At 45.5% G+C, this 18,475-nt stretch overlaps 2 protein-coding genes across 2 annotated transcripts; both read left to right on the top strand.

Annotated features, from left to right (window-relative positions):
* The first annotated feature begins 2,254 nt into the window (after positions 1-2,254).
* LOC6530350 (40S ribosomal protein S23) lies at positions 2,255-3,854 on the top strand. The gene is made up of 3 exons (XM_002091241.4): positions 2,255-2,377; positions 2,800-2,959; positions 3,217-3,854. Exons 1-3 carry the CDS (start codon positions 2,374-2,376, stop codon positions 3,482-3,484), a joined length of 432 nt encoding a protein of 143 aa, XP_002091277.1. The 5' UTR covers positions 2,255-2,373; the 3' UTR covers positions 3,485-3,854.
* A 3,782-nt stretch (positions 3,855-7,636) lies between these two features.
* Positions 7,637-18,349, top strand: LOC6530348 (putative transcription factor SOX-15). The gene is made up of 3 exons (XM_002091239.3): positions 7,637-7,753; positions 15,664-16,358; positions 16,492-18,349. Exons 1-3 carry the CDS (start codon positions 7,701-7,703, stop codon positions 18,117-18,119), a joined length of 2,376 nt encoding a protein of 791 aa, XP_002091275.1. The 5' UTR covers positions 7,637-7,700; the 3' UTR covers positions 18,120-18,349.
* Positions 18,350-18,475: the final 126 nt, after the last annotated feature.

The raw sequence follows: 18,475 nt of genomic DNA, 5'->3' as shown, positions 1-18,475 counted from the left end.
GGCAGTATAAACCGCGCAGCAGAAAGCAGCACGACAGCCGCAGTCGCAGCAGCAGCACTAGCAGCAGAAACAGCAACAACACGTTCTAACAGTGTGCGTGAGTATCTGTGTGTGCTCGGCCGGCAATGTGTGTGTGAGTTGCTCTTCGGATTGTTGGTTACATGGACGGCGTTCTGAATGGACTCACTAGGATCTAATCCGATCTAATGCTAACTAATTCGATCTGATCGCGGTTTCTCGGAGTTGGGAACTCCACTGTGGAGTAGCTACAGATGCGGTTTCGAGAGCTGAAAGATGAAGCGAGAGCTGCCCGGCATCGATCGCAGCTCTCATTCAAAATGGCCCGAGAACACTGTGTCGTATACGCAATGCCGAGCAGCCAGCCACTAGTTGCTGGTGTGGATGATGTTGCTCTTGGTGTGCCTGTGCCTGTGCCTTTGCCTTTGCCTGTGGTTGTTGACTTTGCCTCCGTTTCTGTTTCTGTTTCGGGTTCTGTTTCGGTTTCGATTTGAGTTTTTGGGAGTGTTTGCCGCGGCGATTCTCTTTCGGTTTTGGGACTTTTTCCGGAGAAAAAGAAGCAACACACATGAGTGTACGTGCATATACTTACTTGTATATCGTGTTCCTGAACTATATCAATAGTTGGATAGCTCGTGTGTGTGCTCTCTTGTTTGCCCTCGTGCTGTGGCCATTTCTATTTGTGTGTGTGTGTGGAGGGTTTTTGGCTTTTTCCACCAGCAAAGAGATAAACTCAAAAATGTGAATGGGGCTCATTCACCGGGTTTTTGGGAGTTCGGGACTTATGTTTGCTCATCAGCAGGTTAACAGCTTTCTGCTTGCTAATGGCCCAACAACAAATAGCTGGACATTTCGAAACTGTTTCTAGAAATTATGAAATCGGGGCAGCGTCGAAAAGATAGATAAACCCGGTACGGCTGTAATTGGTAGTCGAATTCATTTGATGGGCCCTGAACTGTAAGCACTTAATGTTTGCTTATTGATTAAAGCTGAAGCAAGTGAACCGAGATTTGCAGACCCATTGGGATTACGCGTTTATCAGTCTGCCGTTTATCCGGTCGCGGTGGCATTATCTTCCGGGGGACTCTCGAACTTTGTTCCCTTTGCCGGGAAACTTTATTAATGAATTAATTCAAGTACATTCTGACCACGGATATTGATATCGTTTCGGGTCAATTCCGTTTTTAGTTTTTGCTTCTATCGCATCCACCAATCAGCGGGCCGTGCGCCGAATTTGAGTTTTGATTGATAAGCCGCTCCGCCGTACCCTCGAGAACCCCTTGTGCAGTGATAAGAGCCGAAATTTATATGGCCATGGGTGGCACGTCATAAAAATATATTAGATTAGTGAAATTAAATTCCTTCTTCGGCGCTGCCAGCCAACATCTAACCTAACTTGGCCGGATTTAGTGTTTAATCTAATCGCTCTAATACGGCGCACATAAATATGTACTTCGGTCTTGGCTGGCTGCAATAAAAACAAACGTGTAATATATTTAAAGTCGCGATCTTACATAACAGTCACCCAGAGAATTTCAGGTGCACTCAGATCCAGAAATATTATTAACTCATGCAGCATCTGTGAACGGTAACTAATTATTACATCCTAACTATATCGCTATCTAAAGTTGCATTAATTGATTAGAAATTTTTGTGTCATGTCAGCATACATTTGCGAAAATACGCATAAGCTAAATGTCATGGAATAAAGTAGCATCATCACTCCACGAAGCGAGTTCCAAAATGATGATTCACTTGCTCCAAATTCGGTTATCACAAAGGGGTACAAGCCCCGAAAACTGTTGACGCATCTCTGGTTAAGTTTGGCTTTTGGTAATAATATGGGACTTACATTTGAAAGTTATACAAGTGCGCCAACGTTACTGAATAAAAATTTTAATTTTTTATTATTAATAAGTAATAATGTTAATTTAGTTGAATATTTCAAAAATCAGTTACATTTGCAACAAGAAAATACCAGGGCTGCACTATGTTGGTTTGAGTCTTCGGTGGATACACACACTTTCCAGCAGTGTGACCATTCGCCTGCGATACAAATGCGGGACTTTTAAAAATATGTAAAGATATATTTTATATGCTTTTCTTTTTTTTTTAATAAAATTATAACGTTTGTTTGGACCCCAAACTACACCGTTTTTTTTTTTTTTTTTTTTTCAAGTTAAAATATTTGTACCTCTTTGCAAACGATATATCGATGGAGAAAATCGCTGGTGTTCCGGCTCTGCTGCGCGGCGGTCACACTGAAGCATCCGCTGGTATTTCGTAACGCTAGGCAACGGTCACTCTGCCATCCTTCTTTTTATTTCCGCCGTTTGCCGAGAAAGTTGGAAAATCATGGGTGAGTTGCTAAAAAGCGTAGTTTTTGTGCGAATTAAGCGAAATGCGCTGCCAAACAGTGAACAAACGGAGCTTAGAATGCGGCGCGGCTGAAAGAGTAAGTGAATTGACGCCGAAAGTGCGAAAATACTGGCAAATGCAAACAAGTCGGGGACTTGCGATTTCAGCTGTCCGAAAATCGCCAAAAATCAAGTGAATCTTCGGATCCAGCGAGCAAATATAGCGTTTAACATGCAAAAGCAATCGAAGTCCACAAAGCACTAAAGTTATTTGTGTGAAAAATGCATTTGACAGTGTTTCCGAACACGGACTCTCTATAACCTCAAAAACCGAAGCCGCACAAGCTGCCATTTGTTTACATTGTGTTGTTGCACCGCAGATGCAGATTAACTATGGCTAATGCATTTGTTTGATCTATGACAGGCAAGCCAAGAGGTCTGCGCACTGCCAGGAAGCATGTGAACCACCGTCGTGACCAGCGTTGGGCCGACAAGGACTACAAGAAGGCTCATTTGGGAACCAGATGGAAGGCCAATCCCTTCGGAGGTGCTTCCCACGCCAAGGGAATCGTCCTGGAGAAGGTGTAAGTAAAATTAATTAACCCCGCCCTCTTTTCACTATGGAAGTGCTTTGCCCGCCATCCGGATGAGATGGGGGGAATCACACGTCTCGACGCCTCGCAGTATATTTTTGTGTTTTGTTTCCTTTTGCAACTCAAATCACAGGATTATACTGTGAGATGACCAGCGTGCCAGCAGCAGAAAGTGACTGACAAGATCTGTATTATAATAACCAGCTAGTATTATATGAAACTAATCTGTTTCTCTCTCTTCTCCACAGCGGCGTCGAGGCCAAGCAGCCTAACTCTGCCATCCGCAAGTGCGTGAGGGTGCAGCTCATCAAGAACGGCAAGAAGATCACCGCCTTCGTGCCCCGTGACGGTAGCTTGAACTACATTGAGGAGAACGACGAGGTCCTGGTCGCCGGTTTCGGTCGTAAGGGTCATGCCGTCGGTGATATTCCCGGTGTGCGCTTCAAGGTTGTCAAGGTCGCCAACGTCTCCCTGTTGGCTCTCTACAAGGAGAAGAAGGAACGCCCAAGATCTTAGATGAACATGCATCTAATCTTTTTCCAGACAAGCAGAGTTAGGGTTTTACAAATCTAAATAAACAAAAAAAGAAACACACCTGTTAAATGTTTCAATTAAATGTGATTTTCTTGACTATATGTGTGGCTCGCATGTTTGTGTTTACTGATATAGAATGGTGATTAGACTACAAATTGTTTTTAAATTCTAAGTACTAATTAGTTAATTAAAAAGTTAGCGGAATAGGGATATTTTCTTAATATTTAAATGTGCACACTAAAACAGCTACATCTATTCGTTTGCGTTCTCTTGAAGCATATTCTAAAATTTCGTTGTGCAACGCTATACGTAATATATTTGCCTAAGAACCGGATTAAACAGTTACATAGAATTTGTGGTTATTTTTGAAGTTAAAATAAAAGCGTAAAATTTTATGTTTATTATTGGTTAAGAAATATATAAATGTATTTTATTATTACGGCAGTTTTAAAACTACCTGGCAACCTTGTCAGTATTTCAAAGCGAAAATACTTGGGTGCTGTTCAACACTTCTAGGCGCGAAAATTCAAAATTTTAAAGTAGCACAAACGAATGCAGGACTTGCATGTAGTTGAAGTTTAGAAAACTATACATTCTACTAATAACTTAATTGTCAACTGAACTTTCCCAACCAAATTGTGCAATGTCGGAGCACTCCCTCAATGCGAACAGTGCGATCTCCAGGCGGTCGTACCTACCGCAGTTGCTATTGCCAAGTATTTCTTACATAACAGAACGGCAAGAGCCGCGGAAACAGACAGACATCATCAAAGCATGGGGCCCGGGCCTGGACCACAGCAACGTGTGCCGGGCTTCATCAGCGATAAGGAGTCGCAAACTGCACCTCCTACCTGGCGGTGCACAGCGAGAAATCGGAGCATTTCGAAACGCTCTCGATGTCCAGGACGGCTGGCAGATTTCTTGCAGTGCTGCGGTTCGATCTGCTTATCAATAATTTGTTTTTCTCCTTTTGCCGCATTTAGGCAGAGATTCGCTGGCGATAGCCGCTCAAGTGTCACACGCCCACATTTTTGGAGCAGCCGAGCGTCGATGGAGCGGCTATTTGCACATACGCCACGCCAATAAACTTGTACCCACCACCGAGGCACGCTTTGATCCGATCCTCGTTCGCAATCTTTACCCCCATTCCCGTTCTCTCGGCCTTTAGTCTTTGGTCTTTGGGGTTTAGACTTCAGTGCTCAGTCGCCAGTCGCCAGTCTTCAGACTTCAGTCTTCTCGATCGGCACACGCTTGCGCTGCAGATTCTCCCCCCTTCTTGGGCTTTTCTTTCTTTTGGTCTGACCGATGCTCCGATGGTTGGAGGAACCTTTTGGCCGCTGCCCGGCCCCCCTGCACATACATAAATCCACGAATCCACGACCACGAATCTGCAAAGACTTACTTGGGCCTCGCATCGCCGGCGGCAATTATCGCGATGTGATAAACAAATATTTTGCATCTATGGCAAGAAGAAGCGAAGGCTTTCCCGGCATTCTGGCGCTTAATTATGAACTCCGGCTCGTTTTGGGATGGGGATGCCCCCATCCGAGTACGAGTTTATTATTATTAAATGCCCTGCGCGTGGCCGCATGCACTTTTACCTGCCAACGTACTTGACTCGTCTTCTGGGAGGTTCGTCGCTTTTTTTCCTCCTGCTACTCCTACTCCTCATCTTCATCTGAATTTTTTCCTTTGATTTTTTTGGGCTTGGCTGTGCGGTTCGCTGGCAGCAGTTGTTGCAATATGCAATTTGGCTGCTTATCTTCAGTTGGATACCAATCAGCTTGGCCCCAAAACTTCGGTGGGTGGAGAGTGAAATAAAAATTAAATATGGCTCTATTTGAATATTACAACCGCTTGCAAGGCGGTGCATTGGGCTAACTGGGCGGATACTTAATGGGTAGTTAGATAGTATAAGATAAACGTGTTCTACTGCGATCTATTTCATCATATGTATTAAAATATAAATATTTGTATTTTATTAGTATATTGAGATAAAATAAGATAAAAGTGTCTTACAGCCATCTATTCCGTCATATGTATTATTATATGTAATATATGTATATGTTTGAATTTTATTAGTATATTGAGAGGATTGCCTAATTCTTTGTGTAAATGCAACATAGATGTATGTTCTTAGTTTTGGTTCATCATCTGTTGACATCTAGCTAACTAACCAACTATCTACTAACCAACTGTTTTGTAAGTTTATATTATTTGCAAACTGCCTGACAATCCATTCCATTCCCTTCTAGACACCTTCGTCCGTGCCTCTTTGATTAATGACTTTCGCTGCTTTCCATTTGCTAAGATTGGCAATTTAAACATTTGCGAATCTTTCACAAAATCTCTCGCCAAAAGACGGTGCCCCATTTGATCCAAATAACACCCATTTCCCAGAGGTTCCGCACATTACGATATTTGCATACGCTGGCTTCCGTGTATGGGTGCTATCCCCATCCACGAGTATATGTGCACATACAGACGTACGGCTGTGTATATATGCACCCCAACGACATTGGGGTCTCCACCAATTGAAACAAACCAAATGCAAAAGCGGCTCTCCCACAACAAACGGATCTCGGGGAACAGGTTTTCCACTTCTGAAAGTGAGACTGAGAGATCGCGAGAGCCCAAGCGAACGAACGAATGAATATTAAACGAGCTTTGTTTCATTAGATTCAAAAGAACTCGCCGCTGCTCCGGGTTCGGGGGCTATGGTATAGTACATATACTTGGGCATGGTATGGCATGGTATGGTAAGGCATGGTATAGTATGGGAGACAGGGCCAAGTCACCTGGGCTCCGACCAGAGCCACTTGCTCGTTCTGCTTCGGTGAACAGCTGCTGCTGCTGCCGCCGCTCTCTGACTGCTCCGATCCAAGACTGCGCGAAAGGTTCAGCATTTAGCTTTTCGCTTTTTGGCCTTATGCACGGGGTCTGAAGGTAGAGACACCTCAGTTTCAGTTGCCAGCGCGTTCGGTTCACAATCTCCCAGATACCAGATACCAGCTCCCAGCTAGCAGCTACCAGCTCGCGAGAGCGTCGATCGGTCGTCGAGTTCAGTTGGCCTGCGGTTCGTCATCAGCGTGGTTCATGCGGCTCCGACTTTCGGTTCGCCTTTAACTCGGACTCAATACTCTGAATCGGAACTCGGTAGTGGCACTGGCAGCTCTGGTGGCTCCCTATTGACATCGCCATCTGCGTCCCCGGGCTGTAATCATAAATATATATCTACATACAGACTGGCCCGCTGTACATAGGCCCAGTTAGTTAGTTAGTTAGTTAGTTAGTGTTTGCCGTTGTGCCGTGAATTTTCATTTTCCCAAGAGTGCTGTTGCCGTCACAGCGTCCGCTGTTTGTATCTTGTGAAATGTCGAAGCCCTTGATTTTAGGCTACGGATACGTTCATTAGTCGACATCCAACAAGCTCTCTCGAGGGCCACAAAAGCAAATGAACAAGTGATTTTAAAGAACCCAGATCGAATACATTATATATTGACCCCCCTAACCGGTGAGAAAATCTAAAAAGTGACCCAATCTGCTATTAAAGAGCTTAGATCGTCCGGGTTTGGAAAAGTATCGATTAAACATCAAGTGCCAATCGTTCAGTTTTTGAAAATCCCAATTCGAAGTGTGTATTTCAATATCACCAAGTGGTCGCCAGTGATTAGTGAGATTCAAAAATATTTACATCACTGGGCGATTGCAAAATCGTGGCCAAAATGTGGGTTAGGCTCTGAGCCACAAACAAAACCAAATCTGACAACAAATGGACGCAAATTCACACATGCCGTGGCACATAAATTTATGGTTGGAACTGTAACTGGGCGAAAATGCTCGGCCCGGCAGCCATCAGCAGCAGTAGCAACAACATTGGTGGCACCACCACCACCACCATCTCAACCAGCGAACCACCAACAACCACCCACCAATCCACCCGAACCGCCGACAAAGGGAAAAACTAACGGAATAATGCAACATTAAGCAAAATGCTGCTGGCCCTGCTAAAGCAAAGCCTCTACCAACAAAAACAACACCATTTTCAACCTGCCACCACCGACGTCAGGAACAACAACAACACCAGCGACATCAGCAGCAGAAGCAACAACTGCAACCACTGCAACAACTGCAACTGCAACAACATCAACGTCACCGTCACCGTTACCACGACGAACATCGCCGTTGCCGTATAAAAATGGAACCCTCATATGATCACGAACATCCACATCATCTGCTAACAAATTACAAGTAATATTTACATTTTTCCCATGCTAAAAATTTTTTTCTCGCTGTTTAATTATATCCAACCGAAGCGAAGATACATATCTTCAAGATAATAACCATAATGAAAAATGGAAAAGGCGCTCGTGTAGTGGTGAAGAAATTCTCTAGATCGTACGTATATAAATGTGTACAATAAATATGTATATATTTATATGTATATGGGCCCATGACTGGGACTTTTCAAGACTTAGTCAGTCACAGCCACAGTCACAGATACTGGTACAGATACTAAGATACAAAGATACTAGCGGCGGGCACGACAGCGAGAAACACCGTCGGGGATGTCGAATGCACACTGTGGCACTGTGAGCTACAACCATAATGAACGGGTATATATATATATGGGGGTTATAGAGTATATAGTATCTGGGAATTTGCTTAGATTTTCCTTGGTGTGGCCCCAGTTTTCAGGCCCCGCAGCACTTGCACTTGTATTCGTATCCGCTTCTCGATTTTCTCTCCTCTTCCCTCGGCAAACCCAAACGTAAACGTAAACGTAAATGTAAATATGTAAATGGTCGACTGCGAATAACTTAAGAACCGTCTTCGGACGCGGCTCGAAATTGGTCAAGTGGAAAGTAAACCAAGACGCCGGAGAAGTCGGGGGTGGAGACCCTGGGAAAAAGCGGAGGCCAAGAACGCATAAACGCACCGAGAAGAGTTTTTAACATTCGGTATATATTTATACGTATGTATATTCGGCCAGAGGTCAGGTGACTTTTGACCATTATAAAGATTTGTATCCGATCTACACAACTTGATAGATACGCATGAGGTTTTAATATCCGTCTGTATATAAGTACTTCCCCTATATACATATGTATTAGACATTCAGCTGAATGACTTTCGTAGTTTCCGACGGGAAATTCCCGTCTACAAATTGGCTGAAATTATGAATGGAAATGAAGCCGTGAAATTAAATTAAGTACAGATGAAAAGCTCTGATAAGTCCGCACACTTTTCGTAAGAAATTTGAAACCCAAAATCACAAAAACTCTCATGGGCGAAAGCCTGTCGCATTTTTCGTCACATTTTTCAAAAATCTTCCTGCTTTGGGATTGGCTCATCACGAGTCAGGGCCACAAATCAACTCGATTTGATGCCATTTCATTCAGTTTGATCTTTTATGGCTGGCCCATAAATCAAGTCAAGGCTGCGATCTAGTCAAAGTTTGCTAACTTCGATTTCAATCTAAATAGTTTGCAACATAAAATAAAATTCTATGGCCAATAAACAAGCAGCTGTATATGTGGATTTCCAATCAATGTTCGAAAATTAATTAAGGCTTCACTGTGACTAAGCTGGGTTGGAAATCTTTATGCCCATTTTCAAATAAAATGTACTTATTTCCTTTGAAATTGTTTATAGATTCTTCGCATTAAAGCTATTTCCCGGATACTAAAGCTGCATAGTATTTAAAATTTAACGTTAGCTCAATCATTTCTGGACTTTCCCTACTGCGACCAGGAACTAAAGCTTTTCATTGACGTAGAAGGAGATTCTAGAGGCTGTAACTTCTTGGAAGCGAGAGATAAATCTTTCTAAATGTTTATAAGTCGTGTGTGGACAGGTTAACTGCTTAATTGTATTGACCAATCTGAAGAGTATGACAAGAAAAAAACTCAAATGCCCGGACTTCGGTATTTAAAATGAAATCTCATTTTAACTCTATATAATAGAGTGAAGTCTATTAAACTTGCACGACATTTCCTATTTTATGTTACATGAAATTTATATTATTTTATATGATCAAGAAAACCATCTAATTTCAAATCAAATTAATTTCTAAAAATATTAAAATTTTTGTATACTAAGACTAAATACATATCCCTCTTCACTTCGTAAAGAATAAAAATGACAAAAGTAAAAAGTAGATTACAAATTTCGTAAAGAAATCCTGGAACGTTATCCCAATAGCATTTTTTCAATACATGTAAGTTTTTAGGTGTTCAAAAAATATATTTACTTATCAACTTTTAAATTTAAATATGTGAGTAATTAAAATCTTCGAAAACAACTTTGTTAATCATTTTATTTATTTGGCTAGAATTATGGAAAAGCTAGAAAACGAAAACATTTCATTTTATGTCACACATTTGAATTAGTTCCTTTTCATGTAGCTTTCTAAAATTAGATGAAGTAAATACCGATGTGAAAGATTCACCAAGTGGTTAGACATATCTGACTCAATGCAACTTCAATGATTTTTCATGTTTGGCATCCACCAGGCCGCAATACCAAGAAAATTAAATTATTGCTCATTTAACATTTCCCGAATGGCATATAAGTAATCTTCTTTGACTTTCACTGCAGATTTAAAATCCTGATAAATACTCTAGGTCGATTTGAAAATACACAAGAAACAACCCATACTAGCTGAACGTTTTAAGCGCTTTTAATTTTTTTTAAATAATGATAAAGGTCTCTGCAATTTAATTTTTAATTTATTTTATATAATAATAATGATAAAGGTCTCTGCAATTTTGCTTAGCTGACAAAAAGTTTGACGTCTTTCCATTATATAAATCATATAAAAAACTTATCTGCACTAATTGTAAGAAGTGTGCCAGGTAAAATGTATTTGTAAGGTAATATTACAAAAATATTCAATATTATATTTGGTATTTAAGGGCTTAACAAAATATCACAATAGGTCTAAAAAAAACCCAACGAAAGCTAGAACATATATTATGATCATCAAAACTTTCCCAGCTCAAGAACCACTTGCTTGTCTGCAAAATAGAACTTACTTCACATGAGCCACATAAATGTTTTCTGGGTAATTAATTTTAATAACTCCAATTAGTGGTCTTATAACATTTAGGGCAGTCAACACCCTGTAAACGCACCCCTAAACAATATTAGGACTCGGACCCTTTGAAAGCATTCCGCCTATAAAGTCCAGTGTCCGGTTAGTTGCTTTCGAATCCAGCCAACTAGCTAAGTACGGATCCTTCACATGCAATTACTCTACTTAGTGGTACGAGCATGCGGCACTGCCTCCATTTCCATGCAATCCATATAATTTAGTACCCCTCCACCTGCGAGGGTGTATACGTATACGTATAAGTACAGGTATATTTGTATCTCAATCTGAACAAGTATCTGTGGCTGAATCTGTAGCGGTGTGTGTGTATCTGGTGTGCTGCGTGTGCTGGTGTGCGTGCTAAAATCCATTAAATTTTTGTATCTTTTTTATGCTCCTAAAATCGCTTGTGTGAGAACTGGGTCTTCGTTGTTTCTTCTTCTTCGATGGTATGGAGTATGGTTGTTGGGGTATGGGGTATGGGGATTGGGGGTGGTGCCTTAAGAAGTGGGGCTGGGATCCGCAGCGACGACAGCCGCAATAAACCTCATTAGCCGAACGAAAGCAGCTTCGGCTACGCTCGGCCCTCGAAGATGGATGGTGATGATGATGCCGCTCTGCTCTTCGCTTGCTTCATTAGTTTAATTATGTATGCCCAGACCAGATCACACATACATACATATACATACATACTCATATCGCCCCTATGTATGTACAAGACATGGAGGCAGGTATGGAGGCACATACTCGTATACCCATAGTCCGATCCATTGTGCGTACCGATCTCATTCCCATTCGCAGCGAAGCAGGTAGCTCACCTTCATGTTCACGTTCATTAAAGCTAAGATGGCGGCTCTTTAGGCCCGGATGCTGGGATGTTTATGCTTATTGGTCAACAGCATCTACATGCGGCCATACAAACATATGCATATATATACATATATATATAGATATGTAACGTTATATAGGCGGCCATGCATATGTATGCGTAAATGGCCGATCCGATCGACCGACCGACAACTCATCGCGAGCCGCTGAAAGACCGGGCCTGCGTCGTTAAGTTATTCAAGTACATCACACCTGGGCCGCAGCTCCAGCTCCAGCTCCACAAGTTTATCCATACTACCTCCACCATACTGCCCCGTACCTTTGCCTCAACCTCCAACTGGAACTGGGCCAAAGTCGTGCCAAGTCGTTTGGGCCAAACTCGTTTTCTTGGCCTGCGCTGAGCTGAGCTGAGCTGAGCTCCGATGTGCTGTGCTGTGCTGGGCCCCTGGAAATCTGTTTTGTATTCGGGTTGGGGCGCCTGCAGTCGCAGCAGGCAGCCAATAGACTGCAAATGGAGCAAATGGAGAGCCGCGGCAGATGCCTCTCCGCCAGGCGCTGGCCACACCCACCTCCAGACCCCCCCCAGCCTCCTACTCCGCCACCTCATCCTTTCCAGCCTCGCAAACTGACTTCGACTGTGGCCGAAAACCAAAATGGCTTTTATTACCTTGCCACACCGCTTGCATTGCCACGGCTGCCAGGCTGCCAAGCAAAGTGGCCCAATGCGATCGCAGATGAGGCGCCAAATGATTTGCCATTCTAGGCATGCATCTCTTTAGTGAGCGAATCTCGGATGCCCAACTATGCAATCGAGCTCGGATTAGTTCAAAGTGGAACTAAGAGCTCACAACGAGATCTACATAAATTATATATCAAGGTTGTTCATTACCATGTTGCTGGGCAGAAGCTTTCTAAAATGTATATGAAGCTAATCGGGTTACTAATGGTGTTTGTCTCAATTATCTCAATTGGAGCTCAATAATGCATAGTAGATGTGGGTATATAATGTAACATACATGTTAAAGCTAAAATCAATCTGTTAGATAATAAGATCAATTTAGAAAAGAGCACACATCTCACCATTATATTTCCATGATATACAGATAACATTTTCCAAAGAAAGTAACCTCTACCAGCGGTAGTTACACGATCATTCTAAAAAGTGCACTGATTTCCATATCATTGTCTAAATCGTTCTATGACATATCAAAAACAAATCTCCCGAATAATAGAATGCCATTGTTCTTCACTCTGTTTGTTCAGCATCGGAGACAAATCTGCCCAATTGTTGTCACATACCTGTCCGCAACTCAGAGAATCCCCAACTGGCCCCATCTGGCGAATAGACCAGTGGCTAGACAAAGGTATTGACAGCTCAACGAAGCGGTGGATCTGTCTTAATTACTGTCCTATTTGCTGGAATGTCAGTTTGTCAACCGAAAGTTGCAAGTTGCCCCGCAACGCTTTCTAAAATTAGCCAGAAATATGGAAGACAATGCTTAGATTGAGGGGAAGCCGCAACTTTGCCTTTTTATTGCCAACTCCTGTGACAATTGTCCCCCAAATAAATACACACACATACATATATATATATATGTATATATAGGTATATTTATATGTGTATTTGGAGATGGGGGCAGCCAACTTAAAAGGCTGTCTTGAGCAGCGCGGCAGAGCGTCACATGAATCACAATATGCTAAAGCGCCTGACACTCTCCAGATCAATGCGGCTTCTTCGGTTGGGAGTTGGTTGGCGGCTCCTGAATGAAGCCAGGGGCTTGTTAAAAGGGAGGAGTTGCCTACTTTTGTGGCAGCCTCGAGGGGGGACACCCCCCTCTTAGCCCAGCTCAGTCACCTCCCCGCAATCGCCAACTGGCAAGCCAAGGCCCCTTCCACTTCCACTTTTACCGGGACTCTTTGGCAGCCACCAGAGAAGTCGATGTTGTCGTAAACAAAACGTTCCATGGGTCCCCAAATCGGCGGCGGACATCGAGTACTTGGACAGGGTATTTCGGCATGGTGGACAGGGGAAGTAAGGAGGGTAAGGAGACTGGCCGCAATGTGGAATATGTGGCATTTTGCAAAGATGTTGACATTTTGCGCGCATAAAAATGCCAACTTACCGGCCACTGTATGTGTCCTATTTTAAAATCAGGGCCATGGCTAAGCAGGCCGCATCCACAAAGCTGAAAACTGAATCTGAAGCTGAAGCTGAATCTGAAAACTTTAAACTGTAGCTGGGCTTAGCCGCTCGGAGCTTCGTGGATCGTGAGCGGGCTTAGGATAAAGCCAGACCGACTTCGACCAGACAGCCGACAGTTGGGACAGTTTGGACAGCAGCGGCAAATGGACGGACGGACGGACAGGCCGGTACCAGGACGGTGGACGGTGGACGATGGACTGTAGACGGTGGACAGTAGACGGTGGACGGTATAATTTTGTGTACCCCTTTTCGGCCAAGCTGGCGTATCGACAGCGGCCAAGTATTTAGCGGCAGCCGCAACCGAATATCAAAAACGTAACGACGTCACAGCGAAACCCTCAATAAATTATCGAGCCTTCAGCCAGGGCTGGTCCGTACATTCAGATGGGGTCTAAGGAGCACTGAAACTAAGTTGCCTTTCATAAGCATGGGCATTGGGTACGGCTAAATTTGCAACTTCGTCGGCATTGTCAAGGAAGAAAGTCGACGAAACTAGAGCGCTTTTTGGGGGCCTAGGCTGTGCCCTCCCTCAATTCCAAAGCGAAAGACCATAGACACAGGGCAGCCCAGTGTCTTAAAGGCCAAGGGGAATTAGAGCTAAGCAGCCAAGGATCCATGGCAAACAATTAGGCCCAGTGGATCTGGTTCTGGTTCTGGCTGTGGTTGTGGTTGTGGTTACGGTTGTGGATGTGGTTGTGGTAGGTAGGTAGGCAAAAGAGGCAGAAGTCGGCAGCACCACCGGCACACAATAGACCAAAAGTGTAGTGGGCAGCAATAAATTCAAACGGTAACAAATCGAGGTGGAGGAGATCGAGGGAGCACGCATACTGCGGCATGGCTCATGGATCCCCAAAGGATCGAGAGTCGGTATCTCGGGAGCTTTGGCAATATTTAAACTTGTCGTCCGGGGGCCGCTCTCCATGCATCCAATGCTGCTGAATTCTTGGAAGGCGAATTACTTTGAAATGTGTCGATATGTCGCAAGTTTTAAAAGTTATGCATAAAGGTCCGGCAAGGCAGCCAGACTCCAGCCAGCCTCATTCTCATTCTCAATCCCGATCTGAGTCGCGGTCTGCACTACACCACAGTCTGAATCTGAATCTGAGCCAGAGTCTCCGTCTGGGTCTGGGTCTGGGTATGGGTATGGCTATGGGTATGGGTATGGGTATGGCTTTGGGTCTGGGTAGCAGCTTCTGCTCCAGCTTCTTTGCTTACTCCGCCGACTCCGCGACGGTGGCTTGTTGGAGCTGAAGCGGCCTCCTTTGATAATACAATAGCTGCACGCGCCCAATTTACATTTATGTCCGCTGACATTAAGGAGCGCACCGATGCCGGGAGCCCAGGCGATCCGTCCCGTTCCGTTCCGATCTCGAGTTCCAGTTTGTGTCTCTCTGGTGTCTGATAAATGCAAAGGCATACCCCTCACCTCCCTTCCCATCCAGAATCCAGATGCCCCAATAGCCCAACAGGCTTTTTTGATCTTCTGTGCGTGCCAGCGACGCGAAAATTGTCGACGTATTTAGCAGCCCCTTTAAATATCATTATAAAGAACATTTCGTATGGGCATTTTTGCCGGCGGTACGTAATTTGGAGCAGTAGCTTCTCGGCAGAGGGATTAACAACGATCATGAATGTGATACGAGGTGGGAACTCGACTCGGGGGATAACTCCATCTTCTATGGGGCACGTTCATTGGTTGTGCTTCATTTGCATCTACATATAGCCATGTTATCGGTTAAGCGGGTATCACATGATGATTAAAGGTTGATTAACATTCTTAGCATTGAAATTATTTCAGGCGAGTGTTTTATAACTTCACATCAGATTTTGTTGTGTGAGGGTAAAACAATTTGATCCATTTACTAATTACTAAATATTTAGTAAATATTAATCTTGTGATTAATTCAATCATTTTAGAGAGAAAAGATTTCTACGATTTTTAATTAATAGCCCCGCTTAATATTGTTTCATAAGTGTAGTATACAACAGGCATACAATTACTTATCCACGCGTACCATTCCTCCCGCCTTCTTTCAGCTCAAAGAAGTATCCGCACGTCTCGCGCACTCCGGAGTACAGTCACTCCACCGGCAGCGATTATCCGGAGCACGGAGGCTACCTGACGGATGGCCGTCTGATGCACGAGAGCAACAGCGATGCCGGGATCTACCACGTGCGCCAGGGCAGCGAGCACTCCTCGCCCAGCCTGCACTCGCCAGCCATACAGAGCTCCGGATACGAGAATGAGCACCTGAACGAGGCGGTTCTGGCCGCGCACAGCCACAGCCACTCGCCCATGCCAATGGTGTCCAGTGCCTACGTGGGCGGAGGTACTGCCTCCGGATCGCTGATTAACAGCAACATACCGCTTCTCGGTGGCGGCGGTAACCCGGTACTGAACAAATTTCTATCGCATCCGCACGCCGGAATGGTGGGCGGAGGAACCGGACAAATGGAGGACTGCACATCGCACTCGCCGATTGAAGCGGCGTCCATGTGGAGCTACGACTACAAGGGCGACCTGTGCGCCCCCAATTGTGGCTATCTGGAGCGGCACAAGCCGCTGCCCGCCGACCTCAAGTACCGGCCCGGCGGAACCCAGTCAAAAAGTGCCAAAGAATCGCGCATCCGGCGGCCGATGAACGCCTTCATGGTCTGGGCCAAGATCGAGCGCAAGAAGCTGGCCGACGAGAATCCCGACCTGCATAATGCCGACCTCAGCAAGATGTTGGGTAAGCTGTCATAGGCTATAGTTACTTCACAGATCTCAAGAATTTCTAGTTATAAAAGATCTTTTAAAGCTTTATAGTCAGCGAAAAATGATATTTTATTCCTTCAAATTCATTCTGATTTTTTTCGCTGCAGGAAAGAAGTGGCGGTCACTAACGCCCCAAGATCGCAGGCCCTACGTGGAGGAGGCGGAGCGTCTGCGGGTGATTCACATGACGGAGCATCCGAACTACAAGTACAGACCCCGGCGGCGCAAGCAGTCCAAGCTGCGGGCCATGCAGCCGGGTGGCAAGGAGCAGAGCGAGAGCTCACCCAATCCGGGCACTGGTGGATCCAAGACGAATCCAAAGCTGGCCACACCTCCGCTGGCCACCGCATCATCCAACTATACATCGCCCACCGACGAAAGCACCTGCAACTCCACGAACCAGAACCACGGCCAGTCAACTACGGGTGGCCTCTACGAGCAGCCGCTGAAGCCCACGTATTCGCCCAGTTCCGTGGACTGCTACAGCAATGCGGACAGCACGGAACAGATTGAGTCACTGGCCGCCAACTGCCCGCCCGCCCTGCTCAATGAATCGTCGCCCACGGGCGGTGGCTACGACAACTCGCTGTTGCTCAAGAAGTTAACAAAGCCGTCTCCCAGTCGTGCGGCCAAGTCGCGCCAGGAAAAGCTATCCAAATCCGAGGAGAAGAACAAGGGGCAGTCGCAGGGACAGTCCCAGCAGGGTCTGTATGCTGCCTCCTATCCGCTGGCACCCACCTCAGTGGCCGTGGTGGCTGCCCGGGGAATGTACGTGACGTGCAACAATCGGGGATTGCTGGATCATGGTCACTCCGTCAAAGGCACATTCTATCCACCAGTCTCCGTTTCGGAAGATGACAATAGCACCACCATGCGGAACAGCATAGGTGCACTGCAGCAGCACTGTAATGTGGCCACAAGTACACCCTCAAGCTCTGCCGGACCCATTCCAGCCAGCGAGATGAACAGCTACACGGTCTCCATGGCGGATAACTGCGGAAATCTGAGGCTCAGCATGAACGAGTTGTCAGGCAATGAGTATCTGCCCAGCGCCAATGCCTATGGGATGCAGTACGAGGACTTCCTGCGCTATCAAAGCAACGACATCGATTACTCAACGGCGACGGTGGAGCACAAGGAGCCCACTTCGGATTCGGCGGGCGTCCAGAAGTGCCTCAAGTACCCGGACACGAATCAGAACTACGACGACTACGAGGCGGAAGCATACAGTAACGCCATGCTGCCTGCAACGGCAGCTAGCTACTACACCCAACTTCCGTATCCGCCCACCTCGCTGGCCGCCTTTCCACTCCAGCTGGCCGTGCCGTTCCAGCAGACGACATCGGGTGCCTACGGCGCGCAGCCCATCCAGAGTGGTTACCTGCACTACGGCAACTATGGGGGATACGAGGGAATGGCCCAGAGTCAGGCTCAGAACCAAGCGCCGGTGCAGCACCAGCAGGCCTCCCACTCGGCACCGCCCTCCCTGTCAGCGCCACCCAACCAGACGGTGACCTCCAATCCGGCAGCCATCACCATGCAGCAGCACCATCACCATCACTTTGCACCCGCACCCGGTATGGTGGGCGTGGGCGTGGGAGTGGGAGTGGGAGTGGGCGTCGGAGTTGGAGTTGGAGTTGGAGTCGGTGAGATGCTCTTCGAGCAGCAGCAGCGCAAAGATGATGAGATTAGCAACATTCTGGCAGGAGTGCGCAAGACCTGCTACAGCAACTGACTCTGATCAGACATTTGTAATATTCCGAGCCTAGAGTTTAGAGAGTGGTTTAGGTAGTCTTAAGATTGCTCCCGCACCCACAATGTTCTTCCAGCCCTTCCCCCCAAACCGAAACCGAAATCGTAACCTAGTAGTAGAACACTTTGAATTGTACAATTATTAGAACTGCATAGATACGATGAAACAAAAAAGAGATATAACAAAATAAAGTAAATCCTAAGTAATCGAAACGCATAATCGATTTCAATGTCACTGTGGAACTGTGGAACACATCTTCCCAGTGACAGCTTCTTGGGGGTGGAACACGGATGGACCGTGACCATATGACAGTGACACAGCCACCCGATATATACACG

This window comes from Drosophila yakuba, chromosome 2R (assembly GCF_016746365.2).
Source record: "Drosophila yakuba strain Tai18E2 chromosome 2R, Prin_Dyak_Tai18E2_2.1, whole genome shotgun sequence".
Taxonomy (NCBI): domain Eukaryota; kingdom Metazoa; phylum Arthropoda; class Insecta; order Diptera; family Drosophilidae; genus Drosophila; species Drosophila yakuba.
The sequence above is the reverse complement of the archived record's forward strand: the minus strand, read 5'-3'. Positions and strand labels throughout refer to the sequence as shown.